Source organism: Peromyscus maniculatus, chromosome 13, assembly GCF_049852395.1.
Source record: "Peromyscus maniculatus bairdii isolate BWxNUB_F1_BW_parent chromosome 13, HU_Pman_BW_mat_3.1, whole genome shotgun sequence".
In the NCBI taxonomy this organism is placed as follows: Eukaryota; Metazoa; Chordata; class Mammalia; order Rodentia; family Cricetidae; genus Peromyscus; species Peromyscus maniculatus.
In genome coordinates, this window is record NC_134864.1 from 15,962,249 (window position 1) to 15,987,741 (window position 25,493).

A 25,493-nucleotide genomic window follows, 5' to 3' on the forward strand; every position below is an offset into this window, starting at 1 on the left:
TTCATTCCTGGTCCCTCTTGAAAAGGATTTTGTTAACTTGATAACATTTTTGTTTTGTGTATTTAATAAATCACATCTACTTTCTTTTATATTGTATTGTTAAATGTTGCTAAACACAATAAAGCAGATGAAGCAGATTTAGATTACTCAGGTGAATTTTTTTTGGGTTAACCCCAATTAAAAAAAAAAATCCAGAAAATGAAAAAAATTTTTTTTAGATGAAAAGTAATTGTGAAGCTTGGGAAATGGTCTAGTCAGTAAAGTGCTTGTTGCATAAATATGAGGACCTGAATCCAATTACACATTTGTAATCTAGCTTTGGGAGGGCAAAGAGAGGTGGATCCCTGGGTCTTTTTTGCCATTCATACTAACCTACTCCAGGAGTACCAGGGTTATGGGAGTCTGTCTGTAAAAACTAACCAACAAAACAAACAAAAAATCACAAGGAGAATGGCTCTTAGAAATAATACCATAGATTTGTCTCCCTGGCCTTCATATGCACAAGCATACATTTATGTGCACATCCCATACATGAGCACAGCTCTCTCCCTCTCTTCTCTTTCCCCCCTCTCTCAAATACACACACACACACACACACACACACACACACACACACACACACACACACAGAGAGAGAGAGAGAGAGAGAGAGAGAGAGAGAGATATTGAGATTTGTATAACATTTATGAAAGGTATGAGCTATTTTCAGGCCTGGTCTAAGAAGCCAGGGCATTTGTGTTATATCTTCAGACTATTACTCTTTTTTTTTTTTCCATAGGAAATAAGGTGTCTTGGAGAGTGCTAGAACTGTGTGCATTGTATACAGGTTGTGGTCCTTTGACAGCTCATGCAGGCGCATGGAGAATCCTCCATGCATGTGTTGTCATACTTTGGTTTAGTCTCAAGTTGGGGTGAGACATACTATACTCAGTACTTTAAAAATGTACATTCTGCATATTTTCATAGTATATGTAAACATTTTTACCATTTGTGGAAGGAAATTGGACACTTCGTTTATAAGTCTGTACAAGATATACCCTGTTAGAAGTGAAAATATCAGAGTTGAGGTCAAGAATGGAAGCCATGCCTGTTTTATTTATCTTTGGAAGAGGCAAATGCATTATCCTCTGGGCTCCCATTCTTCCTTTCTTCAGCAGTTCTTATTTATAAGAAAGGAGAGTAGAAACATGATACTCTCCTGGCGAATGTATAGCTTGTACTTTATAGAAGGCTTTACATTGGATTTTGGTTATATAAAATAGTACATTCTCTTTGTGAGGAAAATGGGAGCATTTTACATAAAGCTTTGTGGTAGTTGCTATAAAAATTTACAAAGCATATGCTCTCTGACTCAGCGTTTTAGTTTTGGAATTTCTTGCAAAATCTCTCTCTCTGCATGTGTTTGTTTGTGTTTATGCAGTGTAAATAAAGTAAACACCAACTCCTAATTGTGAATGTAGGAAGTAAGGGAGAATACAGTTTAATAGTAATAGGAGTTTCCTCTAGGTACCGCATTGGTAGGGAGTGAAGAGAGATTTTGACTTTAATAGAAATGTCAGTGTGAAGTCTTTGAACTGAACATCTTTCAGTCTGCATGGATTATTTTTAGAGGTTTCAGAAACAATAACAAGATGAAATAATCATGGAACCAGACTGGTGAGGAATGGAAAGGGGTAGAAAGTGTCTTGTCGAGGAGAGTGGTTATGAAAACGTCTGTGTTAGACTAAGGCTGTTTGAGGATCTCTGCAGCTCCTTAAGGAAATAAGGAGGGTGGGGCTCCAGACCTGAGGATAGTGCCTCAGACCTGTAGCCGGGAGAATGGTGCTCCAGATCTGTAATGTGGAGGTGGTGCTACATACCTGTAGTCCTGGGAGGGTGGTGGTCCAGACCTGTAGCCGGGAAAATGGTGCTCCAGACCTGTAGCCTGGGGGGTGGGGCTCCAGACCTGAGGATAGTGCTCCAGACCTGTAGCCGGGAGAATGGTGCTCCAGACCTGTAATGTGGAGGTGTATCCAGACATATTTTTCTGTTATCAGATTATTCTTTTGGACATACTTACTGTCCTTTCTTTTCTTGAGTATTACACTATAACCAAACTTCACAGATCCTTTGTACCGTGAAAAAAATATTTCTGATAATCTAATACCAGAGTCTGTGACAGGGATGAGAAGGGTGTGTTAAGAGAGGACAGCAGAGCAGATCAATGTCTTAGTTGGTTGAAAGAGTCCAACCATGGAATTCCATGTCTGTGGACATCTCAGCTAAAGCTTTAGGAGGTGGAAAATTTTCAAGGGTGTAGTGTGCTAATGATACACGAATGCACGTAATCGGAAGGATAATGAATCAGTGAATTCTTTTGAGTTTTTAAGTGGAATACAGTTGGTAGGACACAGTGTTTCTCAAAAAGAATCTTTGTATAGCAGATGGGAAGCCCTGCTGCTCTTTGTAGGACTAGCCCAGGGTGCCATGGTGCTTAGGCTACTGTCAAAGTGTTGTGCCCAAAGATCAGAGGGCTCCTCTTGCAATATTGAAGAGCTGGAAGGTACTATCTGTGCTATACTTTTTGGACATTAGACAATGTTATTTTCTGGACCTCTTGTTTTTAGTATTAGCTAAAATTCACAGTTGTACACTAGCCAATAATGAAAATGTGTGATTTGTCTTAGCTCACTTAGGGTCATCTAGTGGAACAGTTTTTCATGTATTTCACAGATAGTTACACCTGTGAACATTGCCAGCTCCTGGCTGTTTTGTTTGAGAAGATAGTTACCTGTCATTTAAAACTTTGTATTGTTTAAAAATTTTGCTTATTTAAAAACACAGTTTTAAAAGCATATGTGTGTGTATGTGCGTGTTTATGTATGTGCAAGTACATGGATGTGTGTGTCTGTGTGTGTCTGTGTGTGTCTGTGTGTGTGTGTGTGTGTGTGTGTGTGTGTTTGTGTAGGGCAGGACAGGACAGAAGACAACAACTTTGGGTATTGTTTCTCAGTTGCTGCTCACCTTTCCCTTTTTTATCTTGTGTGTGTGTGTGTGTGTGTGTGTGTGTGTGTGTGTGTGTGTGTGTGTGTGTAAGTGTGTGTGTAGGGGAGGACAGAAAACAGCTTTATGTATTATTCATCAGTTTCTGTCCACTTTCCCCCTTTTTGGCACAGAGTCTCTCACTGACATGGAACTCACCAAGTAGGTGAGGACCGATGCCCAAGGAGTCCTAGGGGTCCATCTGCCTCTGGATTACAAGCACTTGTCCTGCATGTTTGGTTTTTGTGTGGGCTCCAGGGATTCAACTCAGGTTCTCATGCTTGTGAGGCAGACATTTCGCTGACCCAGCTACCTCCCCAGCCCTATAGTTCTTGTTTCTAGTCTAGATTTTTTTTTCCATAGAAACTTTACTGCTTCTGCTAGTGAAAGTTTTTTTCTTCTCACTTTTATTTCTAGTCTTCTGCCTTAATTATGTATAAAAGGCATTCATGGAAACAAGAAGGGTGTCTTTAATGATACAGACTGTAGAAGCATGGGATCTGATTCCTTGTGTGTATGCATGTATGTGTGTGTTTGTCCTCACCCATGATGCATCTATGAAGGCCAGAGGTCAACATTAAGTGCCTTCCTTTATCATTCTCCACCTTATTTTTGAGACTTGGTCTCTTCCTGGCCCTGGCCCTTGCCTTTTTGGCTAGACTGGCTAGCCAGTGAGACCCAGATTTCCTCTGATGCCCATACTCTCCAGCTCTACGATTATGGATACCACAGTACCGAATTTTAGTAGGTGCTGGGGATCCGAACTCGGGTCTTGATTCTTGCATAGCAAGCAGTTTGCCTGTTTTACCCATCTCCTCACCTGCTATACTATGGCACATTTCTTGATTCACTGTCTGTTATATCTGCAGAAGTGGTGGTTCTTTGCATCTATGTGTGATGATGCTCACCAGCATATTTGTGATCCAGTCTCGACAGTAAACTTTTTAAAGATGAGGTCATTTCAGAACATGAAACAAAATGCTGAGTCATGGATAGACTTGCTAAAGCTGGAAGAATATGCCGTGTTAACAGTAGCCGTCTCCAGTTACAGTCACCAGAGCTGAATTTTCTGTTACACGCTTTCTTAATAAGAAACTTGGAGGCTGGGGTGTAGGTCAGTGGAAGAGTATGGCGTGGTACGCCAGGGCCTCTGAGTTGCATTAGCACCCACAAACCGCATAAAAGATACTTCCCATGGACGAGTTCCTGTCTCAAGATGTGCCTCCAGATGTGCTGGTGTGCACCCTGTAGTCTTCAGCTGAGGCAGGGGTGGGCTGACTTGGAGACTGGTCAGTCTGTGCTGTCAGTTTTTTAAAGTAGACCTTGGGAATTGGCAAAGCACCTAGGCCCTTTTTACACCCAAAACAGTTAGTTCTGTTTAACGAAGGGTCCGCGCGAGAATGTTATTTCCTCGGATTTGGGTCTCAGTGTTTAAATTCACTCAAGAGATTCTCAGGAATTCAGTAACACAGAACGTTTTCCTTTTTGGACGCCCTGGAGAACAGGGGGTGCATGGCCACTTCTGTCTGAGTGAAACTGAAGCTTGCCCCTAGGTGTCCTCTTTCTGAAGCCAGGCTCCATGCTGCTTCTGTAAATGCTACACAGTAGGTGTTCTTTAGAAGAACTCTGTACCAGTGAAAAGAGATCTAGGGAATCTAGGGATTGGCATGTGAAGGAGCACAAGTTCTAGATAACGGTCCCATTCATTCTCTTATTGGTGGAGGGGCATGAAAGGAGGAGGGGCACTGTTAAGGAGGGCACAGGAGACCAGTGGGAAGGGGAGGGGGAGGGGGAGGGGGAAGTGCAGACCATAATGTGGGGATATATGATCCAAGAACCTTACATATACTTGTGAATACATACATCCGGGAAACCACTGTTGATACAGTTAGCATATTCATAAGAATTCTTTGGGAGCGTCCTGCTTCTTGTTGGGTATCAAAGCTTGGCGACACTCTCTTTCATATGTCAATCAGTACACCACAGAGATGAAGGAAGCCACCCCAAGAGCTGTTTTGAGAGTATATTCACTGTCTGCAACTTGGAATGTAAGTGCTGATGTGTGGTATCTAAAGTGTGCAGGCGTTTTCCAGCTCTTAGAGTTTCTCATGAGAAGTTCTTCAGGTAGCTGCTGCATATACCACATTTGAAACCAGTTTGTATCCAGAGCAAGGAGATAGTTATTTAGCTATATTATATGGGAGATGATCTGTTTTGCTTTGGCCTTAGTTGCTGCATTAGATATTTATGCTACAGGATCTTAGACACGACTGTTTCTTTAATTTCTGTTTCAGAGGTGTTTTCCGTAGTGAGTGTGTTGCCTGCCCACGTAGAATGCAATGCATTTCTCACACTAGGCACCTCTGTTTCTTCTAGTAACAACTGAAGTTAAGTCATTGTTTCCTACGGAGGTGTGTAAAGATCTGTTGGCATACTTTAGTTCGGGCTGGGTAATATATCTTACTGGCTTCTGGAAACTTAACTAATGATAAGTTTTCATTGAACAGTAATGTGTATTTCGTGACATGTCAAAGTTTTATTTCTTCCGTTTTTCTAAAACGATGTACCATTTTTGCCTGTTCCTCTAAATCATTGTATTCTGCTATCTTTATCTTCAGTCTCAAAAATTCTGAGTTTGCCCTAGTAAAGCAGAATTGGTACAGGGTTGGGACAAACCTTTGACATTCCCGTTGACCACAGAAGCCTGCGCTTGCCCTTTATGCCTGCAATGTCACACTTTTAAAACCTGCTTAGCAGATTTCTCCACTCACGGCAAAGTAGATGCATTCCAGCACGGTGTTTGCATGGATTATCACCCCGTTCAGAAGAGATAGGAGCGGAACTGTGGACGTTAAGAGGCTTATATAGCAAGTGAAAATGGGGGCGTTGGTGGACAACCATGGTTTGCCATGGAGTGCCAAACGGAGAACTCTAAGCCAGTGCTCAGTGAGGGCAGGTGGCTACAGTGTCACTAACCTGATGGCTGTTCTAGGCCGTGTGTGTGTGTGTGTGTGTGTGTGTGTGTGTGTGTATGTGTGTGTGTGTGTATGTTCCTGCCTTTCCCTCTTTGGCCCTGGTTGCTTGAACCTCACCACACATCTGTTCCTGGCCTTTCAGGATGGAGAACTACCTGTCAGGTTGAGAAGATTGAAGACAGGTTTGTCCTCTTGTCCTCTTCAGCGTTACAGAGTTAGTGACCAAGGGTTACTTTGTCACTTGGCTTAGGACCCACGTTTGTTTAGCATAACAAATGGGCGTAGTTTGTGGTTCTGTGAGGCTTGTGAGCTGTGATGTCATACACGTCTAGATTGTTCAGATCCCGTGAGGAGAGAAACAGGTTTTATTCTAGAATAGTAACAAAATATAACAAAACCAGCTACTTTATATCTAGAAGGTCAGGAGACTAGCCCAACATTTTGAGTAAACTGCCCCCTGTGTGGATCCTGCTGACATTGACTCTATGGTGGTGCCTTTGTAAATGTTGGTTTTCAGCTGTGTTGTGTATGTGACTGTAGTAGGGACAGGTGGCCTCTTGTGCCTCCTCAGGCTCCCAGTGAGGGAGAGTAGGAATGAGCTTCACAGGTTTTCTGTTTCATTTGGTTTGAGTTTTCTAATTGCCTGAAATTTAAATGAATACTGAAACTGTAGGAACTAGTTTCCTGTTTTATGAAAGGTCTCGTGAGAATTATGTGACATAAGAGCCTTTCGCAGTAAATTTTTCATAGGAAAATTAGTTACTTGACATTTTGATTAGTGTTCTGAGATACTTCCTTAAAACCAATAGAAATTCAAGTAAAATTAAACTTTCTCAGTGGGCATTATCTCTGTTTTCCCTATTAATTTTTGTTTCCCAAAATTGTATTATCTGCTGTTTTCTAGGAACCTAGCCATTATTCATGACACTGTGTGTCATTAAGTTTTCAAAACTACACAAAGTGATAATTGCAATGAACAATCCCGTTATTCATTGTGAATCATTCTTTTTTATTAAACTATTCAAGAGTACTGTCTTACGCATTGTAAAATAAAATAACTGTGTGCTCATGATATGTTTTATGCTTAAATATTCATATAAAATGACATTTGGTATTTTGCATGTATTTTTCGAGGTTGGCCTATTTTTGTTTTATGTGTATGAGTGTTTGGCCTGCATGTGTGGCTGTGCACCATGAATGTATAGTGCCTTCATAGTTCAGAAGCAGGCAGTGAATCATCTGGAGGGGTTACAGAAGGTGGTGAGCTGCCACATGGGTGCTGGGAACCAAACCTGGGTCTGCTGGAGGAGCAACCCGTGCCCTTGACATCTGAGCCATTTCTCTGGCTTTGTTTTACATATGTTTAGTGTTAAATTTTATGTGCTCCATTAGGTTTAGGGTTAACATTGGAGCTTTCAAGGGAAGAACTTTTTAAAAATGTCCACCCCTCCTCTGCCATAGTGTCAGAATAGCTGTTAGGTAAACTGATCAGTCAGAAAGTTGTAGTATATTCTGTCATATTCCTCTTAAGCACAGTTGCCAAGAATCACAGGTGTAAAGAACGAGGCACTCATATATATATCTACGTTAAATGAGAGGAAATTTAATTTTCAAGTCAAAATTTATTTGAACCTTTGTGGAAACTTATGTGCCGACTTGTCTTTGCATATTGTTGAGAGTCGCACTGAATTTTTTAGTGTGTCAAGGAGTTAACCTCCATGTGCATGAACTGAGTGCTGACTTGGAGAAGAGCTTCATTCTGATTTCTTCATGGGTACACCTCCATAGGGCTTCCGATTCTCATTTTCCTGCCCGTGAGCCCTTGAATACAGAACGGCACTGGTCATTTCTCGCCTGCTCTGAGATGTCTACTAGACAGGCAGAGATCTATCTGTTGTACGTTGTCTGTCTTCCAGACAAGTATTACTCACGCTCCGTGTGTTCTAACAGGATCGGGGCTTGACCTTATCTCTGTGTCACCCTTCGCTAATCTTAGTCTGTTTACTTTTAGGAGTGTGCAGCCTGGTGCCTAAGATGGAAGTAGATATAAATGGGGAGTCCAGAAGTACCCTGACCACCCTGCCGCTACCTGTGGCTGAGGGGAGCTCGCCAGGAAAAGCGGAAGCCGAGAAGCCCCGCTGTTCCAGCACGCCATGCTCGCCCATGCGTCGGACTGTGTCAGGTTATCAGATCCTCCACATGGACTCCAACTATTTGGTTGGCTTTGCAACGGGTGAGGAACTCCTGAAGTTAGCGCAGAAGTGCACGGGAGGGGAAGAAAGCAAGGGAGAAGCCGTACCGCCCTTGCGCTCCAAACAGCTGGATGCGGGACTCGCACGCTCCTCTCGTCTGTATAAAACTAGAAGTAGGTACTATCAGCCATATGAGATTCCAGCTGTTAATGGCAGGAGGCGAAGGCGGATGCCCAGCTCAGGAGACAAGTGTACCAAATCCTTACCTTATGAACCTTATAAGGCCCTCCATGGGCCCTTGCCTCTATGTCTTCTTAAAGGTAAGAGGGCTCACTCTAAATCCCTGGACTACCTCAATCTAGATAAAATGAACATCAAGGAGCCAGCTGACACAGAAGTGTTACAGTACCAGCTTCAGCACCTGACCCTCCGAGGGGACCGAGTGTTTGCTAGGAATAATACATGAATGACTTGCACAGGGTTTAAACCGCTTTAGGCCAGCCTGTCCTCGGCTAGAGAGAGAGAGAAAAAAAAAAAATCTACTGTCGTACTCTGTACATGACCTTTCACCTTAGAGATGGTTATATCAGCTAAGTGTTCCTGGAACATACAAAAAAAAAATTGTTTGGATCAAGTTTTGGATACAGGAATGAAATCACAGGTACTTGGGGCGGGGCGGGGGGCTATCATTCTAGAGCACGCAACTGCAAAGAAAACAGAATGTTGACCGTTAGTTTGCATAGCTTCTTAGCTAGAACAAGGTTTTGGTGCAGTAATTTCACCTTTATGATTCTGAACACTCAAACTGGGAATGTTACCTGCTTGGTTGTTGCTGACTTGATATGATTCATTAGAAATTTATATTGAAGTACTCAGTGCTTCTTGGATCTCTGTATTTTACTATACAATGTATGTAATGATTTGTCTTATGGAATTTAGAGCTTGAACACTGCTGAATTGGACCACTTTTTATTTTTAAATATTGAGTTTAAATATTTTATAACTGGTTTTGCACTGAAAACAATTAACATTTCAGATTAAGAGAATAATCTTTCTTCACTTGCCTCAATAGTAATATTGAGCAATGGATTTTTTTATTTCCGCATGGAAAGTTACTGATCTCTATGGCTGTAAAATATTCCTTTATAGCATTATTAAAGTGTGTCTTAATAAAATTAAATTTGGGATACAAAGTATTTATTTTACAATGGGTAGTGGGTGGGATGCTTTTCCAGAATGTTTCCGACATGAAGTTTTCGTCAGTTGGAAACATTTCCTTAGTGCTTATTTTCTGATTTAAAATCCACATGGAACTTGAAAATGGAAAGGATTCTGTCCACTGGGTTGTTGGCGTAGTCCTGCTTACATCTCAACTTCTTGTAAGTGAATACCACTTTAGCAAAGGCTCTCATGATTTTGACTATCAAATGCTTAAACTAAGTACGAAGTGATACCACTCAGCACGTCCTGGTGTCTTTCCAGGGTCAGTTCTCTGCAGCACGGCACTCATTGGAATCCCAGTTTCAGGATTAGTGTAGGAGCCTAACATGCTTCTACAGTTTTAATGGGCTAATCCTGGATTACCTAACAACTTAGGTCTATCACACTGGTTTAATTTGTTGCTAAAGAAATAATTCCTTGCCTTTAGTAACAGAAGCAGCTCAACTACCCTTGACCATAAATGTATGTAACTTACCTTTTGTAAACATTTCTAGCTCATTCAGTCTTAAAGGTGCAATTTATTACTGATTTGGCATTTCTGGATATATAGAAAGGCATAGTTTATGTTTTCTTTTCAGCACTGTGAGTTTCTTAGGGGTTAGCAGTCTTGCTTATAACATAAGAACATGTTTTAATTGATGAATGTGCCATTCCTGGACCAGTTGTGGTTTTCCTCTGTCCAGATTGAATGGCAAAATTTATTTTAGAGCAAAATAAATGTTAGAAACCCCAGGAACTCTTAATAGATGCTTATTATGCACTCACAGAGACAACCATGTGACAACATGTATAAGAGAGCCATGGAGATGCTGGCTCATGTCATACTGAGTTGATCAGAGGTTTTAGTGGCTGGAAAGTTTCCGATGTTGTCTATTTAAAGTAAACTGCACCTTTGTAACATATTGTATTGATGAATGATCACTAAGATTAACTATATCTATACAGTCAATAGTTTGACAATTAATAGAATCCTGTCAGATGCCAAAGAGTTGGGATTTTTACATTTAATGATTAAACACCGTTATTTATTGATGATTTACCCTCTGGAACTGTATTATTTCTAACTATGAAATAAAAGGGTGATGTAAACATACATTGTTTTGTGGTACTTTAAATCAAATACACCATTACTAAGCGAGTTAAGGATTCTGCCCAAGGAGCTGCTGAACTGGCTCAGCTGGTAGAGGCACTTGCTTCCAAACCTGACCACCTAAGTTTGATTCCCAGGACATGCACATGTACATGGGCGCACATATATGCCTGTGAACACACATAAGTAAATGCATGAAAGAATTCCACTCAAGCACTTATTTTAAAGCCCTAGCTTTAGGAAACAGAAAAGTGGTGTGTATTTGGTGCTCATTGTCCCTTCCAGCTGAAGGATGTCTTCCTGGATCCAACCTCCTCATTGAGAAAGTATGTGCCTGAGAGATTGTTCCGGGTGCCTGCATTTCTTGAGCCAAATAAAAATATATCACTTTTTCATTTTTCTTTTGTTGTTTTTGGCAAAAGCGAATGTGTAAAAAGATTGCTATGATTGTAACAGAGCAGCTGTAGATAATGTAAAAATGGGTTTCCTAGATATAAAACTGAGGAGTTCCAGGCCAGCCATTTTCAGAGAATTGAATTCCTGTGGTAGGTAGTAGTATGTTATCAGAGGAGGGAAGAGGTCAGAGGGAGAAGAAGCAGGAGAGTAGTTGGAGATTCCATTAAAACGCCAAGTTTTGGAGACTGGGAGGGTGCACAGGTCACGTAGGAATCTTAGCGGCTTCTGTCCAGCTCCATTCACAACTGTGGGTGGCCACAGGGCTGCTCTTGTTAACAGCCAGGGAGTCCAGGATTCAGAACATGGAAACCCCATTGGTCTGAGAACCCCAAATCTTTGGGAGTACTGTGCAGCTGGGGGTCTTCTGTTCCAGGTACATCCAAGCCTGTCCTTTCTTCTCACGTTTTGATGCTGTCTGTGGGCTGCAGTGTCTTTTTCTTACTTAGGACTTCCGTAATGGCCTCAGTATTTTCTACTTCAGGAAACTTCTAGAAGCATCTGAGTTAACTTTTAAAGGCAGATTGAGCTTCCATCCAGGAAGGAATATGTCTTAAATCTTGAGAAAAGCAACCTACTTTTCATCCTAATATACTTTTTTCATCCTAATATACTTTTGTCTTGGAAAGGCTTTTATTCAATGACAGCCGTTGAACTTTTTGTAATGAGACTTTTAGAGGGTCCTGGCCTAAGTGGTTTGTTCTCAATCAGAGCAAGGAGGAGGAGACACTGTCACAGTTTATGAATGGCATAAATGCTTTCAAAGAGGTGGGTGGGGAGGGAGAGAAGGTCGAGTGCTGTTACAATGCAGAGTACAGCAAGTGTTAAGTGGAATTGCATTTTTAAACAATGTTATTTGATTAGGGAGATGGAAAATGGATGAGGAAGATTGCTTTGGAAAGATAATAAACGTGATCACAAAGCTAGAAGTGGGGATTGTCAGCACTGAAGGGTGCTCTGTCTGTATAATAATTGTTCTCTAGGTAAGAATTCTGAAATGGACTTCTTTGATATTTTACATCAGAAAAAAAAGCTTTTTTTTTTCTTTTTCTTTTTTTTCCTAGCTGAGAACACTAGAAACAATCAAAAGAAGAATGGACTTGATTTTTTTTTTCATGTGCTAAATCGACAGAGTACTGCTCTGGTGTGTGTGTGTGTGTGTGTGTGTGTGTGTGTGTGTGTGTGTGTGTGTATTTTGCCATTGTAAAGTTCCTTTGTTCGAGGTTTCCTTAAATGGTTTTAGAGAGAAGTCTGAAATCAAATTTGAACGTTACCTCTGATTTTGAGGCTGTGTTTGATGTCTGGATCTACGGGAGAGTGTAGGATGAGGCAAGGCAGAGAACTCAGCATCTGGGGTGGAGAGGGTACCTGCACGGTCCTTAATGCTCCTGGGTGGCCTACTCTGGAGAGAAGAGCTTTGAACTCCTTGCTTTTATGGAAATGCTAGCAGCACTTTCAAAGTGCTGTCTGATGCTCTTGAGAGGATTCTTTCTCTGTGCTGGTGAAGAGGTGGGAACATGGCGCCATGCTGACCTCTAGCCTCATTCACCAGGAGGAATATGCTTTGCCACACTCCGAGTGAAAATATTGCTCCTGGAAATACATATTCAGACGTCTTTGAGTCTTCTAACTCTTGCCCAGGGCTTCAAGAAGGGAAAGTCACTTAGGCTTCATGAGACTTGTGAACTGAATGAAGTTCAGATTTTGATTATGTTGGAGAGAGAATAGCAAATATTGAGCACGTTTACCACCAGGGTCCTCACTAGTGAATGTGGCAGATGTAACTCATGCATCTGAGCATTGTTTCTGAGAATCCAGATGTGATCTCATTATCTTTTTTTTTTTTTTTTCCTGCCAGCCATTGGGCGACTGTGAGAAATTGATCAGCATGAGGCAGGAGATAAAACCTGTTTTCTCCTACCTCTGTATACCTCCTATGATGAGGAACAGTATAAATGAAGAATAGTATCAGCAGTTTGAGTAAAGAGTTCATTCCAAGTCTCAAATTTTAAATTAAGAGCAAGGAAGAATATTGTCAACACCATCATGTACAGGTTACCATTGTGAACTCTGGGGCCAGAAGAGTTTTAAGACCTGCCTGTTCCTGGGACAGGTGGGTAAGGTCTAGGAAGATGAATACAAACTTAGTGTTTTATAGAGTGGGAAGCAGCTTAAAACAGGAAAACTCAACCCTTCCAAGGTCTGAGAAACAGGCCTTACTTAGTTGTCTTGAGTGGTGGAGTGAGCTTGTTGCGTGTGCTCTTACATTGCTGATCTGTGTAAAAGTTGAGAGGCAAAGCTTTTTCTTTTTCTCTCAAAAGTGCCTTCCTAAAAAAGTCTAGGGAAACAAAAAAATATGAGAAAGGCAAAACATCTTCGTAATTGACATTTATATGTCAGGGTATGCCAAAACTGTTTCTATGTCTCCTCCGCCTGTGTCCACAGCTGTCTGCTGAGGTGAACTGACCTACTTTCTGGAAGGGTTCAGGTGGAAGGGAGTTAAAATTGAAGTTTTCAAGCCGGGCATTGGAGAGGTAAGAGCTGTGAGGGAATAATTTGAAAAGTATTTTACTGGTCCCCCTCCCCCACTTTCTACTATGACCTTTAACCCAGTGCAAAGTGGAAAAGAGATATAGCACAGAGTGATAGTTTACTCAGTCATCTAAGGTCAGAACCACATTGAAAAAAATTCATTCTTAACATAGTTTGTCTAAGACATGAAATTGTAAAGAAAGCGTTTTGCTGTAAGAAATTCCTAATATCTTGAAATGATGAATCTAGAACACTGAGCTAGTTGGTATGTTTCTGTACTTCTGTTTCTAATCAAATTGGTTAATATTTCCCATGTATCCTAGTGTCATGTTTATCTAATATGGTTTTATTGCAGTTATAGGAAAAATTTCGTAAAGGGTTGGGTTGTACAGGATTGAAATACTGTTTACTGGCTGGTCATGAAAGGCTCTCTGTAGGTCAAAAATATGTTCATTCATTCCACATGACAAATCAAAGTTTTGTTTTTGGGAGGAAAGTAGATACTTTATTACATTTGGGGTTATACCGCCTCCATATCTGTGTTAGAATAATGTGGGCATGGGGGCGGGTTCTTAAAGTGAAATGATACGAACTTGTGGTTTTATTGTTTTGTTCTGTTTTAAGTTATAGAAACTCTTTCTTTGACCTTTTAAGTTTAAATAACTGTTTTTAAGAATTTCATACATGATCCCTGCATTCACATCATTTGGACCACGTCAGCTCCTTCCATGCCTCCATTCTCTTGATTTTATTTGATTGACTGATTGATTGATTGATTTTTTTTTTTTTTTGAGAGACTTTCTGACTAGGTCTTATAAAGCCTGCCTTCGCTTCCTGGGGCCAGATGACTGTAGGAAACTGTAGGAAATCCTGCAAATGGTCATGTATGGCTCTTCCTCTGCAAAGCAAGAGTTTGGAAGAGCCATTTTGGTGGAGAAATGATGAAGGAGAGGTATTCTGTGTGTGTACGATAGTAATGTGTGGCTTAGGGGCTATGCGACAGACAGACACAGAGCTACAGCACATACATATTTAAACTTAAAACAACCAAAAGGAAACTATACTTGAGCCTTGAGAATAAAAAGGAGCTTTCCAGGCAGGGAGGGGAGATGAGGACTCCTCAGGAGAGAATGGTATCATCAAGCTGGAAGGGGCTTACGTATTCCATGTTGCCCACTGTCCTTAAACCGGACCGGACAGTAGTGTGCTATGCATGGCCCTAAAACCCCAGGAAAGGAAATTTTGCTGGCACTACCATCCCAGTCTGATCCACATTTTCTGATGTAAAACTTAGCACCGAAATTTCAAATCCTGATGTTTAAACTGCCAAATCTGAAGTTTTCAGGCATCCTCCCCAAAACAACCTTTTCACTTCAAGCTAACCGGGAAAGTGGCCTCTCCTTCTTTAAGATTCATGGTGGTCTGGAGTTGGCAACTGCCTCTGAGGTGGATTTGCGCCCTGGGTCTCAAGGTACCCAGAGGAAAGTCATAGGTACTCGACTGCAGCACTAGCCTGTGGAAGACTGGGAAGAACTTAGCTTATTTGTGAATAAGAATAGAACTGAATAGAATGCACCACTGTGCAGTCTCCAGAGCCCACATTCTAGTGTTGTTCGTTTTGTTTTTCTTAGGTTTGGGATTGAACCTAGTCTCCACCCATGTCAGGGGAAGCAGCATCTCTGCCATATAAGTTGCTTCTATCAAAGCTGGAGCACTGTCCGCTCTTTTGAAGGACCCAGATTCACTTCCCACCACCCAGATGGCCGCCCAAAGCCAGCTGTCATTCCAGTTTTATGGGATCCAGTGTCCAATTCTGACCTCCTTGGGTGCCAAGCATTCACATAGTACACTTACATACATGTAGGCAAAACACCTGTGCACATAAAATAAAAAAAAATTTAAATAGAAAAATTAAAGGTTTTGTTTGTTTGTTTTTGTTTTTGCAAGTATGGGCTGGAAAGTTTCTGGTGACTCCCATTGGAAGTCTCACCAGTAAGCCTAGTTTGACCCCTGTGAGGATGCCCAGAATTCTCTCCTGTGACCTCTTTCTAGGATTAGGATTGAAAAGGATTATTTGCTAAGGGAGGAGGAAGGAGCAGGTGAAATGCCTGAAGGATGTTTTGTTTATTGTACTCAAAGGTAATTTTAAAATCCAGCAGCTTATTTCTCGGCTGCTCATTGCTTTAAGGACTCCGCTACAAAGAAAACTATCAGGAAGGAGCTATGATGCTTGCATACCGTGTTCAGTGGCTGAAAGCACACCGATTTTATGTTTTTGAGGAGGAAACCACCCCCACTCTGACTGTATCACACTTTTGTGTAAGAAGGCAAATAAGTATGACCTTCAACTTTTTTGCAAAATGAGGGAAAAATAACTTCTAATGGACGGTACTTGTGAGAATTACACAATATATGGAATATGAAATGCTGGCCACGTAACAGTTGCCAATCAAGCTGCGGCCATGGGGAAGAAGGGAGGCAGCAGAAAAACTGAAGGGACTTGGTCCTTAGTTTCTCTGCAGTTGTTTTAACATAAAGTAAAATCACTGCATTGAGAACTGACATATGCAGACACGATGTGAACAGGTGGTGTCCCTTACACCCAGTTAATGAACTAAAGTTGTGGTTTCTGTAGCGCGCTGTTGGTAACCCACTCCACTGTGTATAGAGATAGTTCTCTGGGTGTTGGGGGAAAGTATTAGAGCCGATTATAAGAAGGTTTTAGTTTATAACTTTAAGGTATTTATTTACTTTATACATTGTATGTTGTAGCTTGCTATTATAGTAGTCAGTATAAAAATATAAATAAATACAAGCAAAATTGAAGGTATTCAATTAAAAAAATCTTTTAAAAAATTTACCTGACCATTGGAGTTCGGAAAGCACTGATGTCAATGACCCTTTATAACGTATCTGGGGTGTTAGATCTTAAAAATCCCTCTTTCTGAGTCTGGGTTCAGCCTTCTTAGAATTGGGTCTTTTATAAGTGAACCTAGAATGGAAGTTGTGCAACATCAAGAAATGACCATTTTTAGATATTTATGGATAAATAAAAAAATTCTTTTTACACAAGTGTTTGCTGGTCATTTCCCATCCGGTTCTATAGCCTCTATTAGAGGCGGCTGCTGGTTCCTAACATCAGTGCCGTTGCAGGGTTGCAGGTAGGGAGATGGAAGGCGGGGCCACAGCCTGTGTTTCACTGAATCCCTGCGATCCCTGTCTGTGGACCTCCTCTCTGAACCCTGTGTCTTCTTCCTGGGGACCTCGGGACTGTAAAGAAACACTTGAAATTCCCATTAGCGGACTTCGTTACTTGTTCCTCGAATGAGTTGTGTTTTTGGCAGAGTTTTAGTGACGCCTTGTAAAAATGTGGTGAGTCTTCACTCTCTTCACTGGCAGATCTTTCTACTCTGCATTTCTCAGTTCTTTTAGGCAGCGATCCCCAATCATTTGAGCACCGTTTTCTAGAGCATCAGCACAATTCCTAATTTTTTTTGTCTTGTGACTCCAGTACAGAATTTCTTTCTCCCCAGCCAAGGACTCTTCCAGAGACACATAAGTGGTCCTAGTAAATGCTATACTGTGCTGTACTTATATTGGGCAGGGGCAGCAGCAAAACCAGAGAGAGACCTTTGGGATAACACTGCTGCAGAAACATTTGACACTTAAAAATGTCATCAGCGTGAAGGACTAAAAGAAAAATGCCTAGCATCGGCTTCCTCCTCGCCTTCTCTCTCACCTGGTTCCTGCCTTACTTTTTCCCAGTGCTGTTAGAGCAGTGGTTCTCAACCTGTGGGTCATGACCCCTTTGGCAAACCTCTATCTCCAAAGATGTATACATTTCAATTCATAACGGTAGCAAAATTATGTTTATGAAGTAACAAAATAATTTTATGGCCGGGGGTCACCACAACAGGAGGGGCTGTGTTAAAGGGCTGCATCATTAGGGAGGTTGAAAACCGCTGTATTATAGGATATGAAAGGCACAGTTCATCTAAATGTGCTTTAGTCCCAGGCTGCTTCCTTAAGCACAGTGCACTGGGTTACACACGGTCCAGGGAGCTTCCTTCTGGGAACCCAAGTCTTTTTTCTCTCTAGAATGAGCCTGCTCAAATGGTACAAGGTAACTTTGAACATTAATTGTGGCAGTTAGCTTTGGTAGTTTGCTATAGCTAACTTGTTTTGACAGGTACATGTTGCTTGGGGAAAGGGATGCATCCTCATCATTTCCTATTCTCCTTATGGAGACAAATAAATACTCTTTAAGTCTGTGTGCTGTAACTTCCGTGTTCATAACCTGCATTACCCACATCTCTCAGAATAGTTTTCCGGTCATCTCAATAATTAATCTATGATTGTTTTATGGGGTTTAGTTTGTTTCTGCTTTTAGGGTTGTTTTTGCTTTGCTTTGTATACATTTAGAATTCAGAAGGTAAGTTTTCTATCATGTCTATCGTAGTTTTCCAGATCTGCTGGTGATTTCCTTGTCATCTAAACACTGTAGAGGCTGGCTTTGACAAGAGAATTCACTCCGTTATATAGAAATATATTAACTATTCCCCCCCACACACACACACAGAGCCATTACTAGACTGTAGCTTAGATTTCATGGCTTCTGAAGCCAACTTAAATTTATCCTTTTTTACATACCAATTTAGAATTCCCATTCTTTGTGAAAGCCCCAAAATGATATTAGTTCTTACCCTCAAGCTTCCACGATGCATGTCAAAGATAGACAAATGGCAAGAATCCATATTTCTTGGAGGCAAGTGGAAAAGGCACATTGTCTGTCTGGTTTAATGCTGCATTCTCTATTCCCTGTGCCCGCCTGCTTCAATCAACATGGTGATGAAAAGTTGCAGGGGAGGAGGCCGTTGTGTGTGTGGATTGGACCTTTTTTGAATGATAAGAATTTCCACAAGACATTGGCACTTAAAAGCTTTTCAGTGTACCAGTCTGTTCATGAGAATGCATCTATGCCGTCAACATTTATGACAACCTTTGATGCTGGTGGTCCCTCCTTCCAAAACTTGGACTAACACTCTTCATTATGTGCTGTATAACAGGCCCCGGCCTAGTCACAGAATTTGTATTTAGCTTACCTGGGAAGAGCTGGGCTCCTCCTCTGAAGGCCTGCAGATGTCTATACTCTTCCTTAGCCTTAGCCAATCTGGGTTTTGTTTAGACATCCTTCTTTTCCATAGGGTATACATCTTTTTTTTTTCTGTGACTATAATCTAGATTTAAAAGGCTCAGTTTAGACTGGGTCTCATGTTTTAGGGCACTGACTCTTGAAATGATATTTGTTTCCAGAGATCCCATTTGCTTTTTGGAAGATAAACTTCTTGTTGAAAACAAAACAAAAGAGGGAAAGCAACCTCTCCTCTCCCAAAAGAACAACAACCAACCAAACTGCCTAGATTTATTTAGCAATACCCTGAAAACTTACAGTGTGCCAAATTAGGTAATGGATGGGAGTTAGTGATCAAAAACCTATGGATTTCCCCCAAATTAAATATTGTATACTCTTCATTTTGTTCCAGTCACCAATGGTATTATGTTATTGGATCATCATGGCAACTTTATCATCAATTTGACAACTTGTTAATAGTAGTATGCTATCTCAATGAAAGAAACATTGAAATTATTATTCCACAACAGCATAGTATGAGGGTGAGGATAAAGTTCAGCTGGTAGTGTTTCCTTAGCATGCATGAAGCCCTGGATTTAATCTCCAGCAACCTGTCAACCCAGTGTAGTGGTCCATGATTGTAGTCTCAGCATCCAGGAGCAAGGGTGTGAAGGTTCAGGTTGGCTACATAAACTGAAACCAACCTGGGATATATGAGACCCAGTTGACACACACACACACACACACACACACACACACACACACACACACACACACACAAATACACACACACATACACACACACACACACACACACACACGACATACAGAGACAGTCGCAGAGAGAGAGTGTTGGAGATACAGAGATAGCCATACAGAGAGAGAGAGAGGGAGAGAGAGAGACAGAGTTAGTCTTTCCAACTAAGCACGATATTTGAAGGAATACATGGGTAAATGGTCCCTCTAAAGCGAACTCAGCCATGTACAGGGCTTAGGAGATAGCTGCTCTGAATGTTTTAACATCTTGTGTTACTGGCAATGCCTGGACCTGAAAGGGTCAACGCAAACTGTGGGAACTGAGAAAAAAAAATCTGATGGTTCACTGACACTCAGTACATCCTTTTGTTAGTTGTCACCTGGTTCAGATGAAGAGAATACCTTTCCAATCGCTGACTTCCAAGTTTACCTCAGTGTTCTTGGTGCCGCGGGTTCTATATGGATTTTTGGTTTAACAGTGCTTTCCTGAGCATCCCGGTATTGCTGAAAAGCTTGTTATTTCTGGGAATTGCAAAAGTGTGCCTGCTGAAATATGCACAACTCAGAGCAAGGTGGTAGGATGTGGAACACCGTAAAAGCTTGACCTTGGTCTTTAATTTCTTTGTCTCTAGCTTAAGATCATTCTGGAAGCTTGATTGCCTTGTGGCTGTCCTTTATTGATTGGGACAGTTTGGTCAGAATGACTTTACAGTGTCTTTGGTACACTTCCTGGCTTAGGCACTCTTGGCTTTCAGAGTGGGACTAGAAAGTCCTCCCCACCCACCATGAGGCTAGAGCTCTGAGAGAAGTTCTCCTGAGAGGGGGGGGGGGGGAAAGCAGTGAGAATCTAGGAAAATGGGTCTTTCTTCTGCTGGCAGTTCTGCTCTTCAGCACTGCTACAGCTGTTATCACATCTGCATGACAAGTAGGGGGTGGTTCACTCCGAAGTGGAGTTGAGTGGCCAATCCAGAGAATCCAGCCCTTGAAATATGCTAGACCTGGGTTGGGATTCTGACCTTGAGCCCCGAGACTGGCACTTTAAGCTGCGTAACTGTGAGCTGCTGCTGTCTTTGAAACTCAGCCTATTAAATTATTGTTGAGGATATGAGCTAAGTCTGTATGTAATTACTTAGCTCAGGTCTGGTGTCATGGTTACTTACTTTTCCTAGATTAGGCAGCTGAAGAGGCAAAGAGCCACTCGCCCTTTACATAGAGGAAATGATATCTAAACTATTAATATTTTCTTTTTCATTATTTTATTTGAAGTTCTCAAGGTATGGCAAAGACCACAAAAGCAATTTGGAACCTTTTTCTCTATTTCTTTTTGGCTTAAGAGATAACATACTTTTTCAATATGTTTAGGCTTTGTGTGTGTGTGTGTGTGTCGTTTACATATGTGTGTGCATGTGGAGGCCAGAATATAACCTCACGTGCTCTTCAGGCACTACTCACCTTTGTAAAGAATTCTTGGAAAGAAGCTGGGCTGCAAAGACTGATTGACTGATGAGAGCCACAGTGCTGTAGAGACACTGGAATGTTGCAGGTCCGCAGCCTAATTATACTTTATTGGGGGTTTTGGCCTCCTGAATAATTTCTTGCACAGCTCAGTCTCAGAACTAATGTCCCATGACTACTAAATAAAAACTTTTTGTAATCTATTAACTTAGCAGACCACTGGCTTCCACCAACTCAAATGCTAAGGATATCATCAGACAGCATATGAAGCCTGTGGCAAAGATTCCCCCATCTTAACTGTGTCTGATGTTTCCACAAATGTATTCTTAAAATGCCTTGGCTTATAACTCTCTCTCTTATGTTACTATAAAACTACATGGATTTGCTCCCATGTGCTCCATGTTTCGTTGGTTTCAGAGAATCAGATCTGGCTCTATATCAAACTATTTCTTTGTTCCCTTTGAAGTGAGAATTGTGGTTTTTATTTTTATTTATTTATTTTTTAAATGTACACCTTTAAAAACTTTTGGATTGCTTCATATGTGTATTTAGTTATTTTATTTCTCATCGCCCATCCCCATTTCTCTTTCCCCCTCCCATTGGAACCCTTCTTCTTCCCAACAAGCCCCACCCTTATTTTCATATTTCCTGTTTGTGAGTTTCATTAGAGGTGCTTACACAAGCTGGCTGGGAGGTTATCTGCTGAGGTATGGACAGTTTAGCACTGAAGCTAAACACTGACAGGCACGCACTGTAGACAATAACACCACCTTCCCCAGCAACCAGTAACTCCCCCTAGATCCTCAGGCGTGGTTTTTCTTTCAATGGTCTGTAATTCTCCAAGTAGGCTGGGCTGGCCAGGCAGCAAGTGCAAGGGATCTACTTCCTGTTTCCACCTCCTCAGCACTAAAATTCCAACAGTGCTGGGTTTGGGTTGGGGCTGTGCTCTGGGGCTCTAACTCAGGTCCCGATGCTTGCAAGGACAAACTTAAGTGAGTGAGCTGTCTCCTCAGCTCTCAAGATATGGCTCATGTTTAATACTGTGCAGTAGAAATCAGTGTCAAATTTATATATCATTTACTAGCTCAGTGCCAAGCAACTGAGCATTTGCCTCCAGCTGAACCTTAAAATAATTCCCATCTCTTATAGTTATGCCTCATTTTAATTCTGAAGGCAATTTGTAAATATAGCCAGATCTGCCTATCAGTATAGAATAGCTGATAGCCCACCAATTAAAACAGAGCAGCAGGGACAACAAAAATCCCAGCCCCCAGAGTCTCCTTTACACCAATTGCAGAGTTAATGGCTTTACAGTGTGAAAAGCCAATTGCTTTCAGACCTAGAAGAGCTGGGCTTTTAAAACATTTTTTTTAAAGGACTGATATGATGACTCAGCTGGTAAAGATGCCTCTTGCCAGTCCTGGGGACCTGATGACTTTGTTTCCCCCAGAGTCATATGGTGGGAGGAGAGAACCAACTCCTACAAGTTGTCTTCCAAAACACTTACCCTCCCTCTGTCCCTCCTCACCCCCCAACAAATGTTAAAAAAAAAAAATGAAATGTTTCCTGATGTAGAGATAATTAAATAGATACTTATTTTGGAATTAAATATTACTAGGTAGCTGACTAAATTAGATTGAAAATTAACTCTGAGGCCAAGTGTTTGGGTGTAGAATGACCTTGGTTACACACAGCACCTTTTATAGCAGGTGTCAAAAGCCCCAAGCTGTTCAGTTCCTTTGTATTTTGGTGTCAACTGTACATTCAATTGTTAGCTTGCTATGATGTGGCATCCTGCGTGTTATTTCATGATTACATCCTTTATGATTATAGTTTTGGACATAGGAAGACAGCGTGGAATCCTATCTTAAAGATCACGTGGCTTGAATGGCTGTTTTTCCTAAGTTGCTTTGGTCACTGATTAGAGATCTGCTTTCTGTGTGATTCCTCATTCTGCTTAATGAGTAGCTGATGACCTAGCAGCTTCATGAGTTTGTGCCTTAAAAGTGCTTATTTTGACATCGACAAGTCTCTGTAAAAGTGTTTACCTATGGATTTTATTTTCTTCTCCCCCCACATGCTTCTCAGTGATACAAGGGAAAACAGAACTATTCTGATAAATATAACCTTATTTTCCACGTTAGGAAAAAAAAATGAATCATTTTAGGCCTGTTTTGTCACAAGGGAAACTGCTTTTTCTTTGACATACAAATGAGAGCGAAGTTAAATTTAGTAGATAATCTTGATGCTGTGACCATGCTGCAAACTCATAAGGACAGCTCTTTTCCAATTTGAGTTCTCTAAATGGGACAGTCAGTGCAAGAACCCGCGGTCAGCCGGAATGAATGAGTGCAAACAGCAATGACCTTTGCGTCCCGGAAAAGACAGAATTCTGCTTCTGGCTTTTCACAGCTTATGCGTTTGTGTTGGTAATGTATGGCCGAAACTGAAAGTTCATCTCTGATCTCATTCCATGGGGAAATGGCAGAAATCCTAACCAGCCCAATGATTCAAATTTAAATTTGCTGTGCAGGAAAGGTCAGTAATGCCCTGTTCCCAGGGACAATCTTAGCACAGCGGGCAAGCCTGATTAAAATTCCCTTTGAGAGTTGGGGATTTGTTTGATTGGAAAACCAAATAGGTCCTTAATCACCTAGATACGATGACATCACTGAGGCATCATAAACTATCCAATAGATGAACGTTTTCTTCCAAGTCTCAACTTCATTTTTAGACTTGAACGACAATAGAGAACGACATTTAACAACAGCTATTTATAGATGGATGAGGCAAGACCTCTACTCCTACAATTCCCATTGTTCTCTGCAAACAATGACCCATTAAACTGATGGACAAATGATCTTGTGATATAAATGTTGTTAAGTGTGTGTGACTAAGGAGGGAACTGTAACATAGAGTTAACACCATTGGCACCTGACTTGATGGGGTCTGTCCTCTGCTGCTGGGGATACCTGATAGCATGCACTGCTTTTGAGGAAATGGGACTTCTGAGGTTCGCACCTACAACAAATAAGGACTACAAGTCCATTTTGTAAGATCAACACAGAGCCAGCATATTTAGGTGGTGAAAAGAGGCAGACCCAGTGAATTAACTCTTCCTTTCCTCATCTGTAAGACTTTTATTTTTTGAGCATGAAGATTTCATGCTTGTATCATCTTTATGTAATTATCACCTTCCCAGGAAGTTTGAAGTGTTCTCTTTCAAGGAGAGGCTGACATGATGCTGAGGATGACATGACATCCTTCCACTGGACACTCAGATTCTGGTATTAGATGCTATTTGACAGTCATCATTTGCTTCTTAATTTTCTTTCCCATTTGTATACACGCTATGGTTATCTGTGATGCTTCAGATCCACTCCAAGAAAGAAAGGAAAAATAAAAGTTAAGACAAAATATATACATACACTTAGGTACATTTGCGGTCTGACTTTGAAATGACCCCGGGGCTATCCTGGCTTTCCTGGCTTTGCCAATGAGTACTGAGTTCTGCATGTGCCAGGAGTACTTGCCTACAGACTCCCATTGTTGCTGAAAAATGGAAAGGGAGTTTGGGGATTCCTTATAGTAGTAAACCCTGACATTTGGCCTCTAATCTCCTTTTCAATGTGAACTCTGGTAGATTCTCCGAGTAGGTACCCAATTATAGTTGCAGTCGCTACCTGTATTTAAAACAGTGAAAGATAAGGGCTTCCTTTACAGGAATACAGTCATGAATGTGCACACTGAGCTTTTAGCTTTTCATGTGAGGTGATAATAAATTATACACAAAGGCAAAACACTGAGGAAAATGCAAGTCTTACTAAATTGAATTTAGAGGATGGTTAATTCTGATGGCGATGAAATATTGCTCATCCTGAAGTAGGCACCTTGGTGCCAAGAGAGTCCTTGATGCGTGTGGCGTAGAACTGTGACATTTACCTATTAAGCTGCAGTGGAGCATCTTGATCAGAGCTGAGGAGTGAGTGCTGAATGCCTGAGTGGTCTCACTGCTAATGCATTTGTGCTGATTACAGTCAGGAACTTTACAGATGGCCTCAGTAGTAACCCTGGTACTATAACATAACACACAGTGGAGATAGATTTCTTTAACACGACAGCTTAACAGATTGGGAAAGCTTCGATGTCAAATAAATGCATTTAGGGTGTATTTTTTAAATGTCTAAATCACACATTTTTAGTCACTAGGAAGTAGCCATAATTGCGTGTGAAGACTTTTTAAATCATGTTTCAGATAAATAATTGAAATAAGTGATAAAAATGGAACGTTAGTGCTTAGCAATAATATAAGAAAAAAATGTTTATTTTTAAATGCTTATAGGGTATAGAGAGCTAAGAATAAATGAAGGTAAAAGCTCATTGACCAAAAGCTTGATGACAGTTTGTGAACAAATAAAACGAGAATTAAAAATTGGTAAAAAGAGGAGTTAAATCTTTCTGAGTCTCATGTAAAATTCTACATTTCCCAATACTGACAAGGCAACGAAGCAGAAGAGGATAACTGGGGTTTTCTCTCATCATAGAAGATTAGCTACAGATGTTTGTGTCTTGAGTGACAATTTGAATTCTAACCCCAATTCCTTGCAAGCCCCTTGCAAGGTCTTGACATTGTGAAGTTATTTCATCTTAGCACCAAATGATTTTTT

The 25,493-nt window shown here is 41.1% G+C and overlaps 1 protein-coding gene across 5 annotated transcripts in view; it reads left to right on the forward strand.

Moving 5' to 3' along the window:
* Positions 1-10,502, forward strand: part of Macir (macrophage immunometabolism regulator) — a 28,148-nt gene extending 17,646 nt beyond the window's left edge. For all 5 annotated transcript variants that reach the window (XM_076549742.1, XM_006985728.4, XM_042259938.1 and 2 more), the window contains one exon: positions 8,008-10,502. In XM_076549742.1, the coding sequence (XP_076405857.1) occupies positions 8,031-8,654 (624 nt within the window). In that variant the 5' untranslated portion in view covers positions 8,008-8,030 and the 3' untranslated portion in view covers positions 8,655-10,502. The remainder of the gene's footprint in view (positions 1-8,007) is intronic.
* The last annotated feature ends 14,991 nt before the right edge of the window (positions 10,503-25,493 follow it).